We start from the raw sequence: 17,445 nt of genomic DNA, 5'->3' as shown, positions 1-17,445 counted from the left end.
TTGAGCTCTAGCAGATTTAGACTTCAGTTTTTTCTCTAGATGTCCCCTAAAATACCCTCCATTCTCTGGACAGTTAGGAAGGTTCCTGCCTGGTTGACCCTCACACTCTCAGTGGTAGAATTTGATATTTCTTCATAGTCTAACACTTTCTTCAAGCACTGATTATTGAGCTCATCTTATATATTGAAACAATACCCTAAATGTCAAATGTGTATAGATCTGTCTTCAGGCACTCTAATGCAGCCCATAGTAGTTTCTCAATCAACAAAAAACAGCAATAAATACATCAGTATCCCCTACCTGCCAGGGCTTTGGATGTTCCATCTCGGCACAGCTGCTGTTCTGGAAGGGTCCTCTCCCAGGTGTGCATGAGATCAGGTCCTGCAGAGCGTGTGCCAGGGCATACACTGCCAGGTCTGTGTGATAAGTATAACTCATGTCAGACAATGCAAACATTGACTCTAGATCTTCATACACCTCTGTTCCAGTGCACTGCAGCTCCCCATCCTTGGCTTCCACTGATCCTAAAGAGCTGGCATTGTTTGACCACTTGCACCCAAACGCTGCCTCCCAGAAGGAATGGATGAAAATATCTTCAGGAAACCTGTGAGGGTGAAGACTCTCTAAGAAAGGCTTGATTTCAGGCATGTCTGGGGCATGGAGCGCCATTACCAGGGAACCATTCAATAGTATCCAAAATGATCTTGGAAAATATTCTGGAGATATCACTAAACTAGTTGAGAAAATCCACATTCTATCAGTTATATTCAAATCATTCAGCTCCTGCAGAAGAGGTCTAAGTTCCATCTCATAACAATCACAGACAATAACGCTGGCAGAGGAGCTCCTTATACTCTCAGCGATGCTCCTCACATTTTCCTTTGGGAAATTGCCCTGTATTTTTACCCAGAATGAGATGCAGACACCTACACTCTTCAAATCTTCCATCAGATCCTTGCTCCACATGTAGTAGATGTCAACATCTTCAGTTATTAGTCCTATCCAAGTCCAACCAAAGTGGCGCACTAACAGTGCTAATGCCGTAGCCTGAGGTCTCATGGGTGGAACAGTGCGTAGAAAAGATGGGAACTGAGCTTTGTCACTCAGGGCATCGTGCACTGCTCCATAACTGATCTAAAAAGAAGCACAAAGAACAGACAAATACTTTACATCCTAGGATATTTTATACATTTCTAGATAGAAGTATCATACAAAAGATTACTATGTTGAACAGATTATACTATAAAAATGAGAGAGAATAGTAACTCACAGGGGCAGTCTCTGGCTTGCTTATCAAAGAAAGTGTGTCAAAAAACCAATCATCATTTCAGAATGTTAGCAGTGCACCAAACTGAAATGCGAAAGTTAATAAGGAGACTTTACTATATCAACACTCCCGCACTATGTTTAGAAGAATTCAATACAGGTCTCTTGCATGGTACAGAAGCAGATGTAGAGAATGTTTGTGATTAGGCACAGTTTTTTTTCCTTGGTCCAGAATCAGGAGTTTAGGGAAAGTGAGGACTTGATATCTGTAGATGTTGTAGAACATAACATAGAAATCACTACTGAAAACTTTGTAGAAGAAATTATAAAGTTGAATATAGTTTCCTCTGAAAAAACACTCACAACAATAGTCAAACTAGAAAAGTTGATTTATATTTAAAGAGGGGAAAAGAAAACAATGATAAGTGGCAACAATAGGCTTTTTATGTACTTGTAGAGGAACAATTTGATTTGCCCAGTGATCAAGTTATATGAAATTACTTTTATAACAAATTAGAAGAAAACAAAAATGCCAGCTAGAGCAGTACACAACAACTTAGAGTTAGTACTTATTTGTCAAGAACAGGGAGATTTAAATGCTTATGGGTCTATTCCAATTCAATCTGTACACCTTTTCCCTGCCATAGTTCATATGGAGCTTCAGACAGGTATGCTGCCATAAACTGATTTATAAAAAAGCCTTAAAGAAAGAGTTGTTTACTCACCTTCAGGGCTTAAGCAGAATATTCAAATTATTGGTGTTGACAATGAACCACTAGTTATTCTAGTAAATGGTGTTGTAGCAAATATTAAAAACATCTAAAAATTACTAAAGTTAGAAATGCAGCATTATACCTGATACAAAATAATATTTTTTATAAGAATGTTGATGTTGATGAAGATACAACGTGTGTACAAGATGGAACATTAGTTTCAAGTGGCCAAAATAAAAAAGTGGACACATCCAGTTGAGAGGAGATTTATGAAAATGTTAGCATTTGTCCTCTGCATTCAAAAGAAATGGTCGGTGACACCATTGAAACATTTGAAATGAAAAAAGCAAAAGAAGCTCCCAAGACTATATTGAAAAAAGATTTAGAAGGTTGGTGTTTTCACTGAAGAAGGTGACTGACTTGTACAGATTCTAGCTTGTGAATACTGGTCAACAAGGTTATACTTTGAAGATGCGAGATTTAACTTAAGACCAACACTTAAGATTAACTAAGTCAAAATCCTAATTTTACTATCCTTAACCCCTTGCGTGCGGCGGGAATTCCCCGCCCATGCTGACTCCGCCTTGCGCGGGCGGAGTCATGACGGAACGGTTCCGTCATCAGCACAGCTCACCTGTAGCTGATGATGGAACCGCTCCGTCATCAGCATGCAAGGGGTTAAATGCCCTTTGTGAATACTGAAAGACGTAAAGTTAGGATTTTGTCCCTGATTACTTTTGTGAATCGGGTCCAAGAATACCAGACACCAGGCAAACCACACACATCCAAACATATACCAGACCCGCATGCAGCTGCAAAACATACAGACACATGCACCACAACGATACCAATCACCTCAGCATACTCATTCAAAACAAAACGCTCATACATAAGCACACCTGCACACAAAACAACACTCTCTAAAACCAAACACACACTCATCCGAACACTAGACACCTGCCAAAAAATGCACATCAAAACCTACTTACCAAACATACACAAGATCTACATAAAACTGCAAAACATGCAGAAACACACATCACCCACCCAGCTCACTCTACCTCCTAAACCCAATGCTCTATCACTATTCCTACCCATACTCCTCCTCCCGAATTCACTTCTTACCTGTTCCTAACCCCTGTCAAACCTAGAGTCACCTCTCCCAAGAAAGATCCTTGAGGTACTTGCTCTGTGTCCCTTCCTGAGGAGGTTACTCTTTGTGTAGGAGTCAAGTATCAGTGGAATATCATGTTTGCCCTCCCTTTATAATATGTTATGAATAAAAGCTTTCAAAGAAGTAACTTATTTATAATTAAAAATAGTTTATTTTTAGACAGTTTCTCCTGCCATTAATATTCATTAACAATTTATTGATTATTAACAATTTCAGTGAAGAAAATGTAAGGTACGTATAATTACTTACATTTAAGGAAGTAAAGACAAAGCTTTTTTAAATAAAATATTTGTATGGTGCAAACGTTAGTGCTAAAAATATTTTAATGGACCTAGAAATTTCGGTGTAAGCTTTCATCATGACAATGAACACTTACACAAAAAAACATTTTTTAGGTGTTAATACGTGTGTGTGTTATTCTAACTTGTGAAGTGATAAACAAAACATATATGCAGTACACCTTACAAAACTTAAGAGTAAATCAAAATGTATTTATGTACAGAAAATACACTGGACAAGGGGAAATGTGAAATTTTTATATATATAAGATGTTTTAAGTTTAGCTCACTTTCGGTTATCGTTAAAAGCGAAATTCATGGCATACAGATTGGGCGACCACTGCTCAAAAGACCTGATTCCTTCCTGGAAAATCAAACAGCAAGCCAAGACATGCCGCCTATGCGGGTACCACACGGAAAGCTTGCTCTATCTAATGTGCACGTGTGAGGCAGTAAAAGAGGAAAGAAGAAAACTGCTGAAACAAGTTCTATATACCCTAAAAATTCAAACCTGCAGACAGGCGGTAACAACTTGGATGGGTGCCACTTCGAACATTCTAATATTCCGTGGTGTATTATTCATGACATTAGTAGAGTCTTTACGCCTAAAAAATGAATAGTCAAAGCTGTGACTGGAAAGATGATTTATTTATTTTTTAAGAGGCAAAATGTTAAGAAAATGTATTTTTAATTTTTTAATCTAGATTGCCATTCTCTTTCTTATAGTGTACACTTTAGAGTTGTGATAAACCAAATAAAGTTAATCTTTGAATTGAATTCAATTGAATCCGTGTGTGTGTTATTCTTACTTGTGAAGTGATAAACAAAACATATATGCAGTACACCTTACAAAAATTAAGAGTAAATCAAAATGTATTTATGTACAGAAAATACACTGGACAAGGGGAAATGTGAAACTTTTATAAATATAAGATGTTTTAAGTTTAGAACTAACATTGATTTTACATTTATTGAACAACAAATGCTTTCGCTTGTATAATGCAATTTCTACATTTCCTTAAATGAAATGTATTCCAATAATGTGTAATGCACATGTATATATTTTGAGAAATTACTAAAAACAATTAAACACTCCTGCATAAAAACATTTCGAATTTTAGGATTAATGTACATGTTTGTGTATTTGGCCATTATCATGAAGGGTGCTTGCACTAAATTTGTAATAATATTAAATTATACATGTGTGTTTCTTTACATTTCTTATACAACCTCATTACACACATATTCATTACATATTAGTAAAATATTCCTTGTAAGAGTGATTTAAAAATGCAGTTTTCAGAGTGCAGAGCTAATGTCCACTCATTTTTTCAATGCAAATTGCTATATATATAATACATATTTAAATAACGAACCAAACCACATTCACTGGATGATGTCATCAGTGATGCCATTTGAGATGTCATCAGTGATGTCACTGACCATGTCATGAATGATGTAATATCGGACATCATCAGCAGTGGATTGCTAGTGCGTGAGATATTCTGAGTACAACTGTCTATATCGGAGGAATTTCAATGTGAATTTTTAAGGTTTTTTAAATTGAAATTCCTAACTATATCAGGCCTAAAACCTATGGTTTTTTCAGTGAATTTCAAAGGTTTTTTAAATGCTAATTCCTAACTATATCAGGCACGAAACCTATGGGTTTTTCAGTGAATTTCGAAGGTTTTGTAAATGACAATTTTTAAATGTAATAATTGTTATTTTTATTTTTTTGATACTGATTTACTACATTTTTTTAACTATTTATTTTTAGATATTTTATTTTTTAAATTACATTATACATTACTATTCAAAATATACTTTTTCAGAATGAATGACTTTAGTTTAAATACTTAGCAAATAGGCAATAGACTTTTAAGTACAGTAGTTACAGTTGGTGCAATGGGCAACACAATTTAAAACACAATGCAACATTGACCTCAATGTGAATTTCTAGTTAAATGCAATTAGTTACTTTATGGATTACTTTTCTAACCACAGGGTTGGATCCTAGATTCAGTCCTTGGACATACCCTGGAAACGGTTGAGTAAAAGCATTTTAGTTACGGTAGTGATTTTTAAGGAATATTATTGTATTTTAAAAGTTGACACATAGAAATGTTTTCACCTAGAAACACCAATGTTATCCTATGGCAGGAAATTCCTTTAGCAGATAAGTAGTGCTATCATCACTTTTTCTTACTCAGTGGTGGATCCTGGATCCAGCACTGGTGCATCTCCAATATTTGTGAAAATAGACACCTAGAAACTTTTCTGGTGAAAACCAGACAATGGATTCCTATGGAAGGAAATACAAGTTACTGGTAAGTATTTGTAGAATTACTTTTCAGGGTCAGTGCTGTGCTAAAGATGCAGCACAGAGGTCACTCCTGATAACAGGTGAGTAAATCGTAATTCGTAGTTCTGCTGATTTTATCGGAATATTTTAAAGTTCCAAAACTCCACAATTAGGAACTCTTCTGGTGAAAACCACACAATGGATTCCTATGGAAAGAAATACAAGTAACTGATAAGTACGATTGAAATTACTTTTCAGGATCAGTACTTGGCTTAAAGTTGCAGCACTGAGGTCACTCCTGATAACAGGTGAGTAAATTGGAACTCGTAGTTCGGCTGATTTTAGTGGAATATTTGCACAATGCTGAAGGTATAGGGCGGTGCCTGTGGTGAAATGTGTGCAAACACACCCTGTGGCACATTTTAAGTTGGGGAATTAATTCCTCTTCATTCCTGAGGTCCCCTGTTGTTCACGTAGCCCACCAGGTACCTCCAGTATACCCCAGAGAGCTGCATTGCAGAGAGGTGGTCAGAGGCCACGCCCCTTTTTACAACACTCTGCAACGCAGCTCCGTGGTGCCTACTGGAGGTACCTGGTGGGCTAGTTGGCCCCTGGAGGATACCTGGATAGAAGAGGAATTAATTCCCCAATTTAAAACGCGCCACAGGGCGTGTTTGCACGCACATCACCTCAAGCCCCACCCCCTACCTTCACCACTGTGCAAACGTGCCCCGTGGTGCTTCTAAGTTGAAGGATTAAGTCCCCTTGAAAACTGGGGATCCCTGGGGGCCAACTAGCCCACCAGAAACCTCCAGTATGTGCCAGGGGGCTGTGTTGCAGAGAGGTGTAAAAAAGGGCATGGCCTCTTTACATGTCTCTGCAACGCAGCCCCCTGGCGCATACTGGAGTCTTGTGATGGGCTAGTTGCCCCCCAGGGACCCCCAGTATTCAAGGGGAATTAGTTCCCACTCTGAAAAAGCACCAGGGGGCGTGTTTGCAGAGTGGTGCAATCTGGCACTTCAAGTAGTGCCCCCTACCTTAACCACTGTGTAACCGCGCCCTGTGGAGCTTTCTAAATTGGGGGATTAAATCCGCTTGAATACTGGGGGTCAACTAGCCCACCAGGAACCTCGACTCTGCGCCAGGGAGCTGCATTGCAGAGAAGTGTAAAAAGGGACATGGCCTCATTAAACCCTTCTGCAACGCAGCCCCCTGGCGCATACTGGAGGTTCCAGGTAAGCATGGGCGAATTTTGCAAATCTCGCGTTCGCGAATTTTGCGGATTTGCGAACTCGCAATCCGCAAAATCCACGAATTCTCGCGAATTTGCGGATTTTTTTTTTTGGGTGTTAGCGCGGGTTTCTGCCAGTACGCGAGGGTTTTGTACAATTTCGCAAACGCGAACTTACCTGTCGGGTCGCAGGTTTTGCGAACTTGTTGTTTCTACGTGTCCAACCTGTTTGGGACTCTCTTCTTCATCACTGCCACTCTCTGTCACCACTGCCACTCTCTGACTACTCATGCCACCCTCTGGCCCACCCATGCCACCCTCTGTTTCATCACCGCACCCTCTGGTTGTCCAGTGTACATTATTTTCGGCAAAGCAAAGCACACCTTCCCTGCCTCAAGTGACCTGAATTAATTTGGGGCTGATTAATGTGTCACAGAATATTTTTTTAGCTGGCACCTGCTTCCTTAGTGCTTCCTGATTAGTGATCTTTTGCACTTGCTAAGTGCTTTCATTGTTGCAAAATTAGTTACAACACCTGCCCTGCCCCAACTGACAATAATGAATTAGGGGCTGATTAATGTGTCACTGGATTTGAACTTCCAGCCTGGCTCCTGCTTGTCTGCCTTAGCTGTAATTCAGGACCTTTGTGTAACTATTCTGAGGGTCAGAGCAGGGTCACATAATAGTTGCAAGTAGGCAACTGAACTCTGGAGGGGCCCCTCAGGAAGCACTACAGGAAATGGCTACTAATGATGAGCTTGAACTTTTGAACCTGGTAAGTAGTTTCAGTTTTGCTAAAATCATATTTCTGCAATTTAGCGCTTATTCGCGGGGCGCGAAGTTGAACTGGGAAGCCGCAAACTCACGCGAACAGTGCGAGCAAGCCATAAAATCCGCTGCTCGCGGATTTTGCGGATTTTGCGTGAAATTCGCGAATCTCGCGGATTGCGAATTTACATAAAAAAACCGCAAAATCCGCGAGCGGAACGGATTTTCCGCCCATGCTTAGTTCCAGGTGGGCTACTTGGCCCCCAGGGACCCCCAGTATTTAAGGGGAATTACTTCCCCCTCTGCAAACGCGCCAGGGGGTGCATTTGCAGAGTCGTGCCGGGAGGGTGTGTGGCCTCCTTCCCGATCTTGTTTATTTTCTTAAGAAGGGGGGCTGTGTAGCACTTGGGCCTGGGGACCCCTTCCCCCAGGGCCTGACCCCCAAATATTATTTTTTTTTTTAACAGGAAGGGGGCTGTGCAGCCCCCCTCCCATGGCTAATTCCAGAACCCGGGGACCCCATCCCCCGGGGCATGGCCACATTTTTTTATATTTTTAAGGAGGGGGGCTGCATAGCCCCCCTCCTCAGGCCCCTTGTAGTCCCAGGGACCCCATCCCCCAGGGCTAGCCTGCCTCCTCTTTTTTTTTTTCATTATTTAGGGAGGGGGGCAGAATAGCATTTGGCTTTGATTTTTGAAAGAGAGAGCAGGTTTCCTGCTCTCTCTTTTAAAAAAAAGCAGTTTGCTATGGTAGGGCGGGAGCTGTGAGGCTCCCTTCCTACCATAGCAAACTAGAGTGTCCCGGGGTTTGGCACCCCAGGACACTGCAGGAGCTGGACCTGGGGGGTGGTTGTCCGCAGGGCCACCACAAGGATCCAGGAGGGGGTGGCCACACGGCCCCCCCTCCAAACATTTAAAAGTCCTGGGGGTAGTGGTCCCCGGGGCTGAGGGGTCCGTCACAGACCCCCCAATTTAAATGTGTAGTGTCCCGTGGAGGTGGCGGTCCTCGGGGCTTGTGGAGGGCTTGAACCCCCCACCCAGGTTTTTTTTATTTAAAAAAAATAGAAGTCCCGGGGGTGGTGTCCCCGGGGCTGCGGGGCCCCTCTTGGACCCCCATTATTATAATAAAAAAGAAGCTGTGGGGAAGCAGTGAGCCCCCCACACACATAATGTTAAAGCCCCAGGGGGTGGGGGTCCCTGGGGCTGCGGGCCCCTCTGGGCCTCTATTATTATAATAAAAAGAAGCCCCAGGGGGTGTTGGTCCCCGGGGCTGCGGGGGGCCATGAGCCCCCCCGCATTCATAACATTAAAGCCCTGGGGGAGGTGATCCCCGGGGCTGGGTCCCCTCTGGGCCCCACATTGCAATTATCCACAATACCCCTGGGAATTCATCAGGCTTTGTTATATTTTTTGGGCTGGATACACGTCCTGTACTCGTATCCTGTTATTTAAAAAAAAAATACTACATTGTGTGGGCCTCTTCAGGAGGTCCTTTTGGGACCCCCGGAGGAGGCCTAGGAGGTCAGGGTGTTTCTACCCTGTCCACTTTGCACCTTTTGTGCTCTTGTTTTTCAGTTTTCTTGTGCCTCGGTTCTACCGAGACACACGATGGCTGCCAACACTTCCTGGTTTGGAGTGTTGACCGACAGTTTATAGCCAATTAGCATGCAGCTGGTGCTCGTAATGGTACGCGTATAGTCCTCGGACGGTACGCGTACCGTACTTCGTCCATAGATATATCTATATTTTTACTTTTGATTTTCTCAGGAACTACTGCACGGATTTACACCATTTAACAACAGCTGAGCAAACTATAACTCGCACCCCAGCAATGCACTGCTGATAACGTCACATATTACATCCCACATAACACGGTCAGTGACATAACTTATGACATCTCAAATGACGTCACTGATGACATCATCTACTTACTATCTGATACACCTCCTCAGACTCAAATATTTTGTGTTTTGGATGAGTTTTATGTCAGCCAAGCTATAACGTCCCTGAAACCTCAATTTTTTTCAGTGAATTTCTAAGGTTTTTTAACTGGTAATCTCTAAGTATATTGTCCCTGAAACCTATGTTTTTTTGGAAAATGTCTAAGGGGCTCATAATGATGGCGAAAGGACCACCACTTCAGGGCCGGCAGTGGTGGTTCTTCCACCATCACACAGTGATTTACCCACCTCCAGATTAGGATGCCAGTGGGTACCGCAGCAGATGAAAAGTCCATCCGCCGCTTTTTTGCTGGAGGCAATCGCACTGATTGTCTGCCAGATGGAGCAGGGCCACTAATATGGTGGCAGTGCCTAGCAAAGCAATACCAAAGGGGATGATGGACGGAGAGTTGGAGCAAATCAAAAACTCACCCCCAGTCAATTGATCTGGGTTTAATCCATCATCATTCTTTAGCTCACTCCACCACCCCATTTCAGACATGGCCATATGCAAATCAGTCTGATCCTGTGCCTCATGGGAACAGTCCAGCCTGAACTGCCAAGCCATGCACCATCTGCAGGCACCGTCCGCCATATATGGATGTGGGTTTTCAGAGGCCTTTCCATGGCAGTGATGTCGTCATGGAAAGGCTGGCTGGGATTGGGTTTGCGGACCCCCCTCGAGGGGTGGGGTACCAGCACTGGGGGGTACCCATGCTACCCACCTGCATTTCCATGCACCAAGTGCCAGGCACTGCGTGGTGCCAGCTACGTGGTGCAGGGAAATGTGGTGCAAGCACCTTTAACATTGCGGATGGTGCTGCAGCCAGCAGCACCGCCTGCAATGTCAAAGGTCCAGGATGCAACCGCCAGTATGTCAGGTTCATCTTAATAGCAGTGGTGGGACTGCCGCTTGTCTGGCCGGTGGTCCTAAACACCACTATGGTGGCGATTGGACCAAGTCTGCCTGCCATCATAATGAGCCCCTATGTTTTTTTTAAAGTGTTTCTTTCATTTAAAAATGTTTGTAAGTGTTTTTTTTTAAGTTTTCTTTCCAAAATGTTGTATAGATTTTTTAAATCTTTAATATTTATTATCACTTTTTTTAAATATATACATCATAGACTATTAAAGATTTAAAGTGTTAATTTAGTTGAACTTTTACTATTTTTTGTAACTTTATATATTGCTCCATTATTCATAATTTGTTTGCATTATGATATTATATGACAGAATTATGAATAGAAAAATATAAATGCAGCATTTTGGAGTAATTTTATTTCCTTTTTTTACTAAGTATAGTTTTGTATGATTACTTTTTATAGTATATATTATGTATTATTGTATGATTAGAATAAAGATGTCCTTTTTTGTTTCAAAAAGAGTCACACACTAAGGGGAAACCAACCAAAAGTGGTGCAAGGGTCTTGTAAGTCTGCCCCTGAGTGTTAAAAAATAGTATTAGTGTAGTTGTAAAATATCTTTTACGCATTTAGAGCACATTTTTATCTATGCAACACGTTCACGTAGGGGTTACGAACCCTGCTGGCACGTATTTCCGCGATGGTGCAGGGGTCGCGACTTCCCCGTAACTTTTAAAAGTATGAAATATCACTGTGGGAACTTTAAATATCCATTTTGCTTAAAGACTTTCATTAACATATTTTAAAAACAATTTATAAACAGCAATTGATACTTTAGAATTAAGATTAAATGTAGCAAATTTTAAGGGTGCACGACTTATGCGCAACGGTTGCGGATCCTGTAAACGAATTGTCGGGAAATAAAAACGAAAGCTTTTGATTGGTTCAAAAGATTTTTATTCTGTTAGACGGAGGATCTAACACCTGTTTTATACCTCTTATTTTGGGTGTGTCTTCCTGACAGGACGTCTTTTTTGTAGGCTCTTCCAATTTCCAATTTTTTTGGTTGGTTTGACTTGCATTGCAATGGCATGCAGTCATCCAGAAGAAAAACTTCTGGTTGATCCAGAGGAAGATGAGAAGCCTGTGAAAAATAGGAAAGAGAATATTGTGTGGGCTTTTTTCACAGTGCCAGAGGGGGAGAAAAAGTTAATGCCCGAAACGTTACATGCACTCTGTGCCAAAGAGTGCTTTGATGAAGATTGGACATAAAATATTCTTGTGGTACGTTATCAATGAAAAAGCCCCTAGAAACAATTGGCCAGAGAAGAGATGGTGCATGAAAAGAGGGAGCAAGCTGCCTAGGCTGAGCAATCAATCAATCAATCAATCAATAATGGGCATTTGTATAGCGCGCTACTCACCCGGTAGTGTTTCAAGGCGGGGGGGGTTCGCTACTTCTAGAAGAGCCAGGTCTAGAGGAGCTTCCTGAAGGAAAGGTGATCTTGGGTCAGTCGGAGGTGGATGGGGAGGGAGTTCCATGTCTTGGCTGCCAGGTAGGAGAAGGATCTTCCCCTGGCGATGGCTTTGCGGATGCGTGGAACGGCAGCGAGGGTGAGGCTGGTTGATCGTAGCTGACGGGTGGGCGTGTTGAAGGCCAGGCGGTTGTTGAGGTACTTGGGCCCAGGTCGTGGCGGGCCTTTTGTGCGTGGGTGAGGAGCCTGAATGTGATCCTCTTGCTGACGGGAAGCCAGTGCAGGTCTCTCAGGTGGGCGGAGATGTGGCTGTGTCAGGGGATGTCTAGGACGAGTCGTGCGGAGGCATTCTGGATGCACTAAGGAATTAACTGAAGTTTGGCTGTGGTTCCGGCGTAGAGCGTGTTTCTGTAGTCCAGTCGGCTGGTGACGAGTGCCTGAGTGACCGTCTTTCTGGCTACCTAATACATCAACTACATCAAGTGCTGCACTTCTCACTACACCTCAGCCTCATATCTATCCTGAGCTTGCAGTTGCTAGCATACACTGCAAGAAAATCCAAACAAACCTGTGTGTTGGAGAGCAATGCATTCATGTCATAATTAACTTGTTAAAAACACACAAGTGTTAATTTTTTGGGGAGTTTGACGATCTTGTCTTTCTTTGTTGTTTTTCTTTTAAGTCAAAAGCACCAAAAAACATAAAACATTGTTTGAAAATACAAAAAAATCTCAAAATATTTTACAAACATAAAACATGTTCTTATTGAATCACCTAGACTGGTTAAAGATAGGCGGGGGGAATGTGAAACTGATTGCTTGCATAAATGTGTGCGTGGATGAATGTATGAATTGTGGATGGATTAGTGGATGAGTGCATGGGTAGTGCTTGAGTAAATGGTTGAGTGCAAGAGCACTGCCTGAGTGATTGCATGAAATTACGAGTTTTCCCTGGGTGATTGTAGGAGTGCAAGTGTAATGTCTAGGTGCTTAGATCAGTGCATGGGTAGTGCCTAAGTGAAAGAATGAGTGCAATGGTAAAGCCTGGGTCATTGGATGAGTGCAATATTAGTGCCTGAGAGAATGGTTAAGTATATGGTTGAGTATATGGGTAGTGCTTGAGTGAAAGCTTGAGTATACAAGTAGTGCCTGAGTGACTGAGTGACTGCATGAGTGCATGGGTAGTGTCTGGGTGTTACGATGATTGCATGAATAGTGCCTGGGTGATTGGATGAGTATATGGGTAGTGCCTGACTTAAACGGTGGATGCAAGGGTAATGCCTGGGTCATTGGATGAGTGTATAAATAGTATCTGAGTGAAGGGATAAGTGCATGGATAGTGCCTGAGTGAATAGTTGAGTGCATAAGTAGTGCCTGAGTGAATGAATGAGTGCAGAGGCAGGGCCTGAGTAAATGGTTGACTGAAAGAGTAGTACCTAAGTGATTACATGAGTACATGGGTAGTGCCCTTGTGATTGCATGTGTGTAGGAGCAGTGTCTGGATGATTGGATGACTGTATAGGAAGTACCTCAGTGAATGTATGAGTGGAAGGGTAATAATGCATGGATTATTTCATGAGTGCATGGATAGTTCCTGAGTGAATTGATAAGTGCATGGGTAGTGCAAAACAACAGTTGATAGACAGAATGCAGAACAATGTCATACATTCACCCCAATACAGAGATCTGGGCCTAAAGCCATCGTTTTTTTGCACTCCACACCACCCCAGTTCAGACATGTCCATATGCAAATCAGCCTTCACCCTGTACCTCATGGGAACAGTCCAGCCCGAACTGCCAAGCCATGACTTTCCTGGACCGGAATAAGGCATCCTAGGACCGGTTTCTTGCTATCAGCTGTCTTCAGCCAGGATAGCTTGACTCTAGTGGTGTGGAGAGCATGGGACTCATGTCTGAGCATACCCAGCACACTCGGGGTGACAAATGCAAAACAATAGTTGGTGGACAGATGGCAGAACAATGTCATACATTCACCCCAGTACAGAGACCTGGGCCACACCACCCCAGTGTGGGTCATTTTCCTCTCTATCGACACCAACAGTTTCAATGTTTTTTTTTTAATCTAAAAGTAAGTACACAACTCCTCCTTTGAGACCATTGTGGAGGCCAGCATTGCTTAAAGCCATGGGAAAGTGGTGGTCTGCAGGGTAGTGTGGGGAGGGCTTTGTTTTGGTCATTCCGCTTGTTTTTCTACCCTCTGTTTTGCCTTTTCTGACCTTTGTTTTGCCCTCTTCCTCTCTGTTTTGCCATTTCTACAAATTTCTCAGCCCTCTGTTTGAATGTGTCTGCTTTTTCTTTGCTCCTCCCATTGTTTCTATCCTCCTGCCACCCAGTGCACCACCCTTCCCCTAGACACTACTTAATAGAGGCTGCAGCATGACCTCATTGAGCAGGTCCCTGTGTCAGTTTCCCCTGCGACAGTTCTCTTGTTCAGCATGCTGCAGTCCGGTGCCATCTGCCGGCTTTCTACCTGCTCCCTCTGTTATGCCTCTCATGCTCGTTTCCTGATCTGCTTTACCTTTTATGCTCATTTTTATGTCCTCTATTTTACCTTCTCTGCCTATTTGTCTGCTCTCCATTTTACGTTTTATGCCCTTTCTTTTGCCCTCTTCCGCTCTGCTTTGCCTTTTCCCGTTAATTTTCTTTCCTCCATTTTACTTTTCAGCTCATTTATCTGCCATCTGTTTAGCCTTTTCTGCTAATTCTACTTCCCTCTGTTTTACATTTTTCATCCCTCTGTTTTGCCTTTTTCTGCTAGGTCGGTCCCTTTTAGCACGAATGTCTGACATAATATCGACAGACAGAATATCGAAATACAAAAATATCGGAGCAAAAATATCGACATCAAAAATATCGGAATCCTATCTTCATAAAGGTAAGTACAAAAATATCGAAAAAATAATATCGTAGTACAAAAATATCGGAATCAAAAATATCGTTTTTTTAAATGTATTAATAATAATGTAAAAATTTTAAAATACATATAATTTTACAAATATTAAATAAAAATATTAAAACTAAAACTAAAACTAATACATATACATTTAAAATAAATAAAACACTTAATAATTTAATGTAATTTTTTTTAAATGTTATTTATTTGATTTAATGTAATATTTTTTTGTTTTTACCCTGTACGCCTGTACCCCAAAAACCCAAAACTGACCCTGAACCCTAAAAATATCCCTGTACCCCAAAAACCCAAAACTGACCCTGAACCCTAAAAATACCCCTTTACCCAAAAACTGAAAACTGAACCTGAACCCTAAAAATACCCCTTTACCCAAAAACTGAAAACTGACCCTGAACCCTAAAAATACTCCTTTACCCAAAATTAATTAATTTTATTTAATTACCAATTAATTATTAATTAACAATAACAATAAAGTAAATATATTAGCACAATAGCTGTAATTAATTTAATTTAATAATTAATATTATTTTTCCCATTTAATTAATTAAGAATAACAAAACATTATATATAAAAACAATTACTATAATTAATGTAATTAAATAATTAATATTAATTAATTACCAACTAATTAATAATTAAAAATATGTACAAAATTATATTAATTAATTAACTAATTAATATAAATTAATTACCAATTAATTATTAATTAAAATATGTACAAACATATATTAATTAATTAATTATTATTAAATTACTTCCCACCCTATTCCCCTATAAACCCATAACCCGCTACAGAACATATTTATCAATTAATCAATTAATTAAAATTAATTAAAAATTATTTCTCAATTAATTAATTAATAATTCCTACTAATTATTAATTAATTTAACATAATTAAATTACTTCCCACTCTATTCCCCTATAAACCCACAACCCGCTACAGTAGTAAAAGACAATATTTAATTAAATTACATTAAAAATAAATAATAAAACATAATAAATACAATATAATATACACTAAATTTATTTAAAAATTGATATTAGTAACATCGAAGTTATTTATTTCGATATTATTGACATCGATATTTAAAACTTCGATATTACTGATATCATACTAATATCGATATTAAGACTGTCGATATTACTTACCTTCGATATTTTGTCCCATCGATATTTAAACTTCGATATTATTGTATATCGATATTTAAAACCCGATATTTTGTCTGTGTACCTTTAGCACAACCGAACACCACTCCTTTGGCCTTAAATTATGCTATTAAGATATGTATATGCCACTGTGTTTTTCTTGTTTCTTTGTGCATATTTCTTATAAAGATCATGCTACACTGACAACATTGAGATGGAAGTAAAGATCACAAAAACTATGACAACAAACCAAGACAATTTACACACTTCCAATATCTCTAAAATCCGTACCTCAGGAATGCTGTAGCGGTCTAATATCGAAGCCATTGCGATGGAATTCGGAGATGTACCAGCACCAACAAAGCCAAGCATGATCGGCAGAGGCTGGCATGAGAAATTGGGAATCAGCTTGTCCCTTCCAGTGAGGATGGAAAGAACTCCTTCCACAGCTCTCTTCTCAGACAGACAGGAGTCATAGACCTTCAATGCCAGGGTGATGTTTGGCAGCAGATAGGGGTTCTCATTCACCTCAGCGACAGCAAAGAGTAACCCCAGCAGGTCTCTGTAGTACCGGATCTCAATACTAGCGAAGGGTTCAAATTAACAGTCCGGAGAGGAGGACATGGTGAATTAAAGCAAGAGCACATAACCACAAACAGAGATGCAAACAATATAATTCAGGTACAATTTAGTCTAATAGCGATACATACACTCGGAGAGTTCAAATCAACTAGAAGTACAAGCATATCAATTTGAATTGAGACAGAGAACAGACCATCTTATGGTCCATCTATCACTAAAAAAGATTACCAGTTGTAAATAATACATGTGATTACAAGATGATACATTACCACACATGCCTTTACAATGCTTTCTAATGTACCACTATATATCTTACCGATACAACACACATTTTTGTTTGAAATTCTGTTTATTGAAGTCAAGCAAATCATACTTACATATCACTGCAGTGATAACAGTAAAGGATCAGCACAAAGTAGGGTGAAAAGCATACCAGAGGGGCATAAATCTACCCGTCAAAACAACCCCTTCACCATCAAACCTAGTGAGCAACATAAGGCCTGATAGAAGCTATAAGGCCAAAGGGCCTGAGTCTGAGGAGGGCTCCTGAGAGGGGTCAACCCACAACAAATATCAACGCACAATTGCCACACAAAACAAGTTACAATTATATATCTTATTTTTACTTGTTAACAATTGTACACGTTTTTGTCACAGAAAAGCTCTCACATTGAAATAAATTAAAGTAAATATTTTACAAATAGAAACAGTTATTCTACTAAAATACTACAAAAACATAAAACCACCAGTCATCTGTTGACCTCTAAGGA

The 17,445-nt window shown here is 40.5% G+C and overlaps 1 protein-coding gene across 1 annotated transcript; it reads right to left on the bottom strand.

The window, feature by feature from the left end:
- Nucleotides 1-261: 261 nt before the first annotated feature.
- Nucleotides 262-16,465, bottom strand: LOC147718190 (vomeronasal type-2 receptor 1-like). The gene is made up of 2 exons (XM_086966635.1): nt 16,385-16,465; nt 262-1,134 (listed from the first exon to the last, which is right to left on the bottom strand). Exons 1-2 carry the CDS (start codon nt 16,463-16,465, stop codon nt 262-264), a joined length of 954 nt encoding a protein of 317 aa, XP_086822761.1.
- Between the last annotated feature and the right edge of the window lie 980 nt (nt 16,466-17,445).

The sequence above is a fragment of the Lissotriton vulgaris genome, chromosome 4_1 (genome assembly GCF_964263255.1).
Source record: "Lissotriton vulgaris chromosome 4_1, aLisVul1.2, whole genome shotgun sequence".
Taxonomy (NCBI): Eukaryota; Metazoa; Chordata; class Amphibia; order Caudata; family Salamandridae; genus Lissotriton; species Lissotriton vulgaris.
Note: the sequence above shows the minus strand (reverse complement) of the source record. Positions and strands in the feature narration are given on the sequence as shown.

Bases quoted from the DNA above. Each gene is read 5' to 3' on its own strand.
- LOC147718190 (XM_086966635.1), bottom strand. From the start codon at position 16,465: ATGCTTGGCTTTGTTGGTGCTGGTACATCTCCGAATTCCATCGCAATG. The intron at 1,135-16,384 runs GTACGGATTTTA...GCTTCTTTTTAG, and splicing joins ACCGCTACAGCATTCCTGAG to ATCAGTTATGGAGCAGTGCA.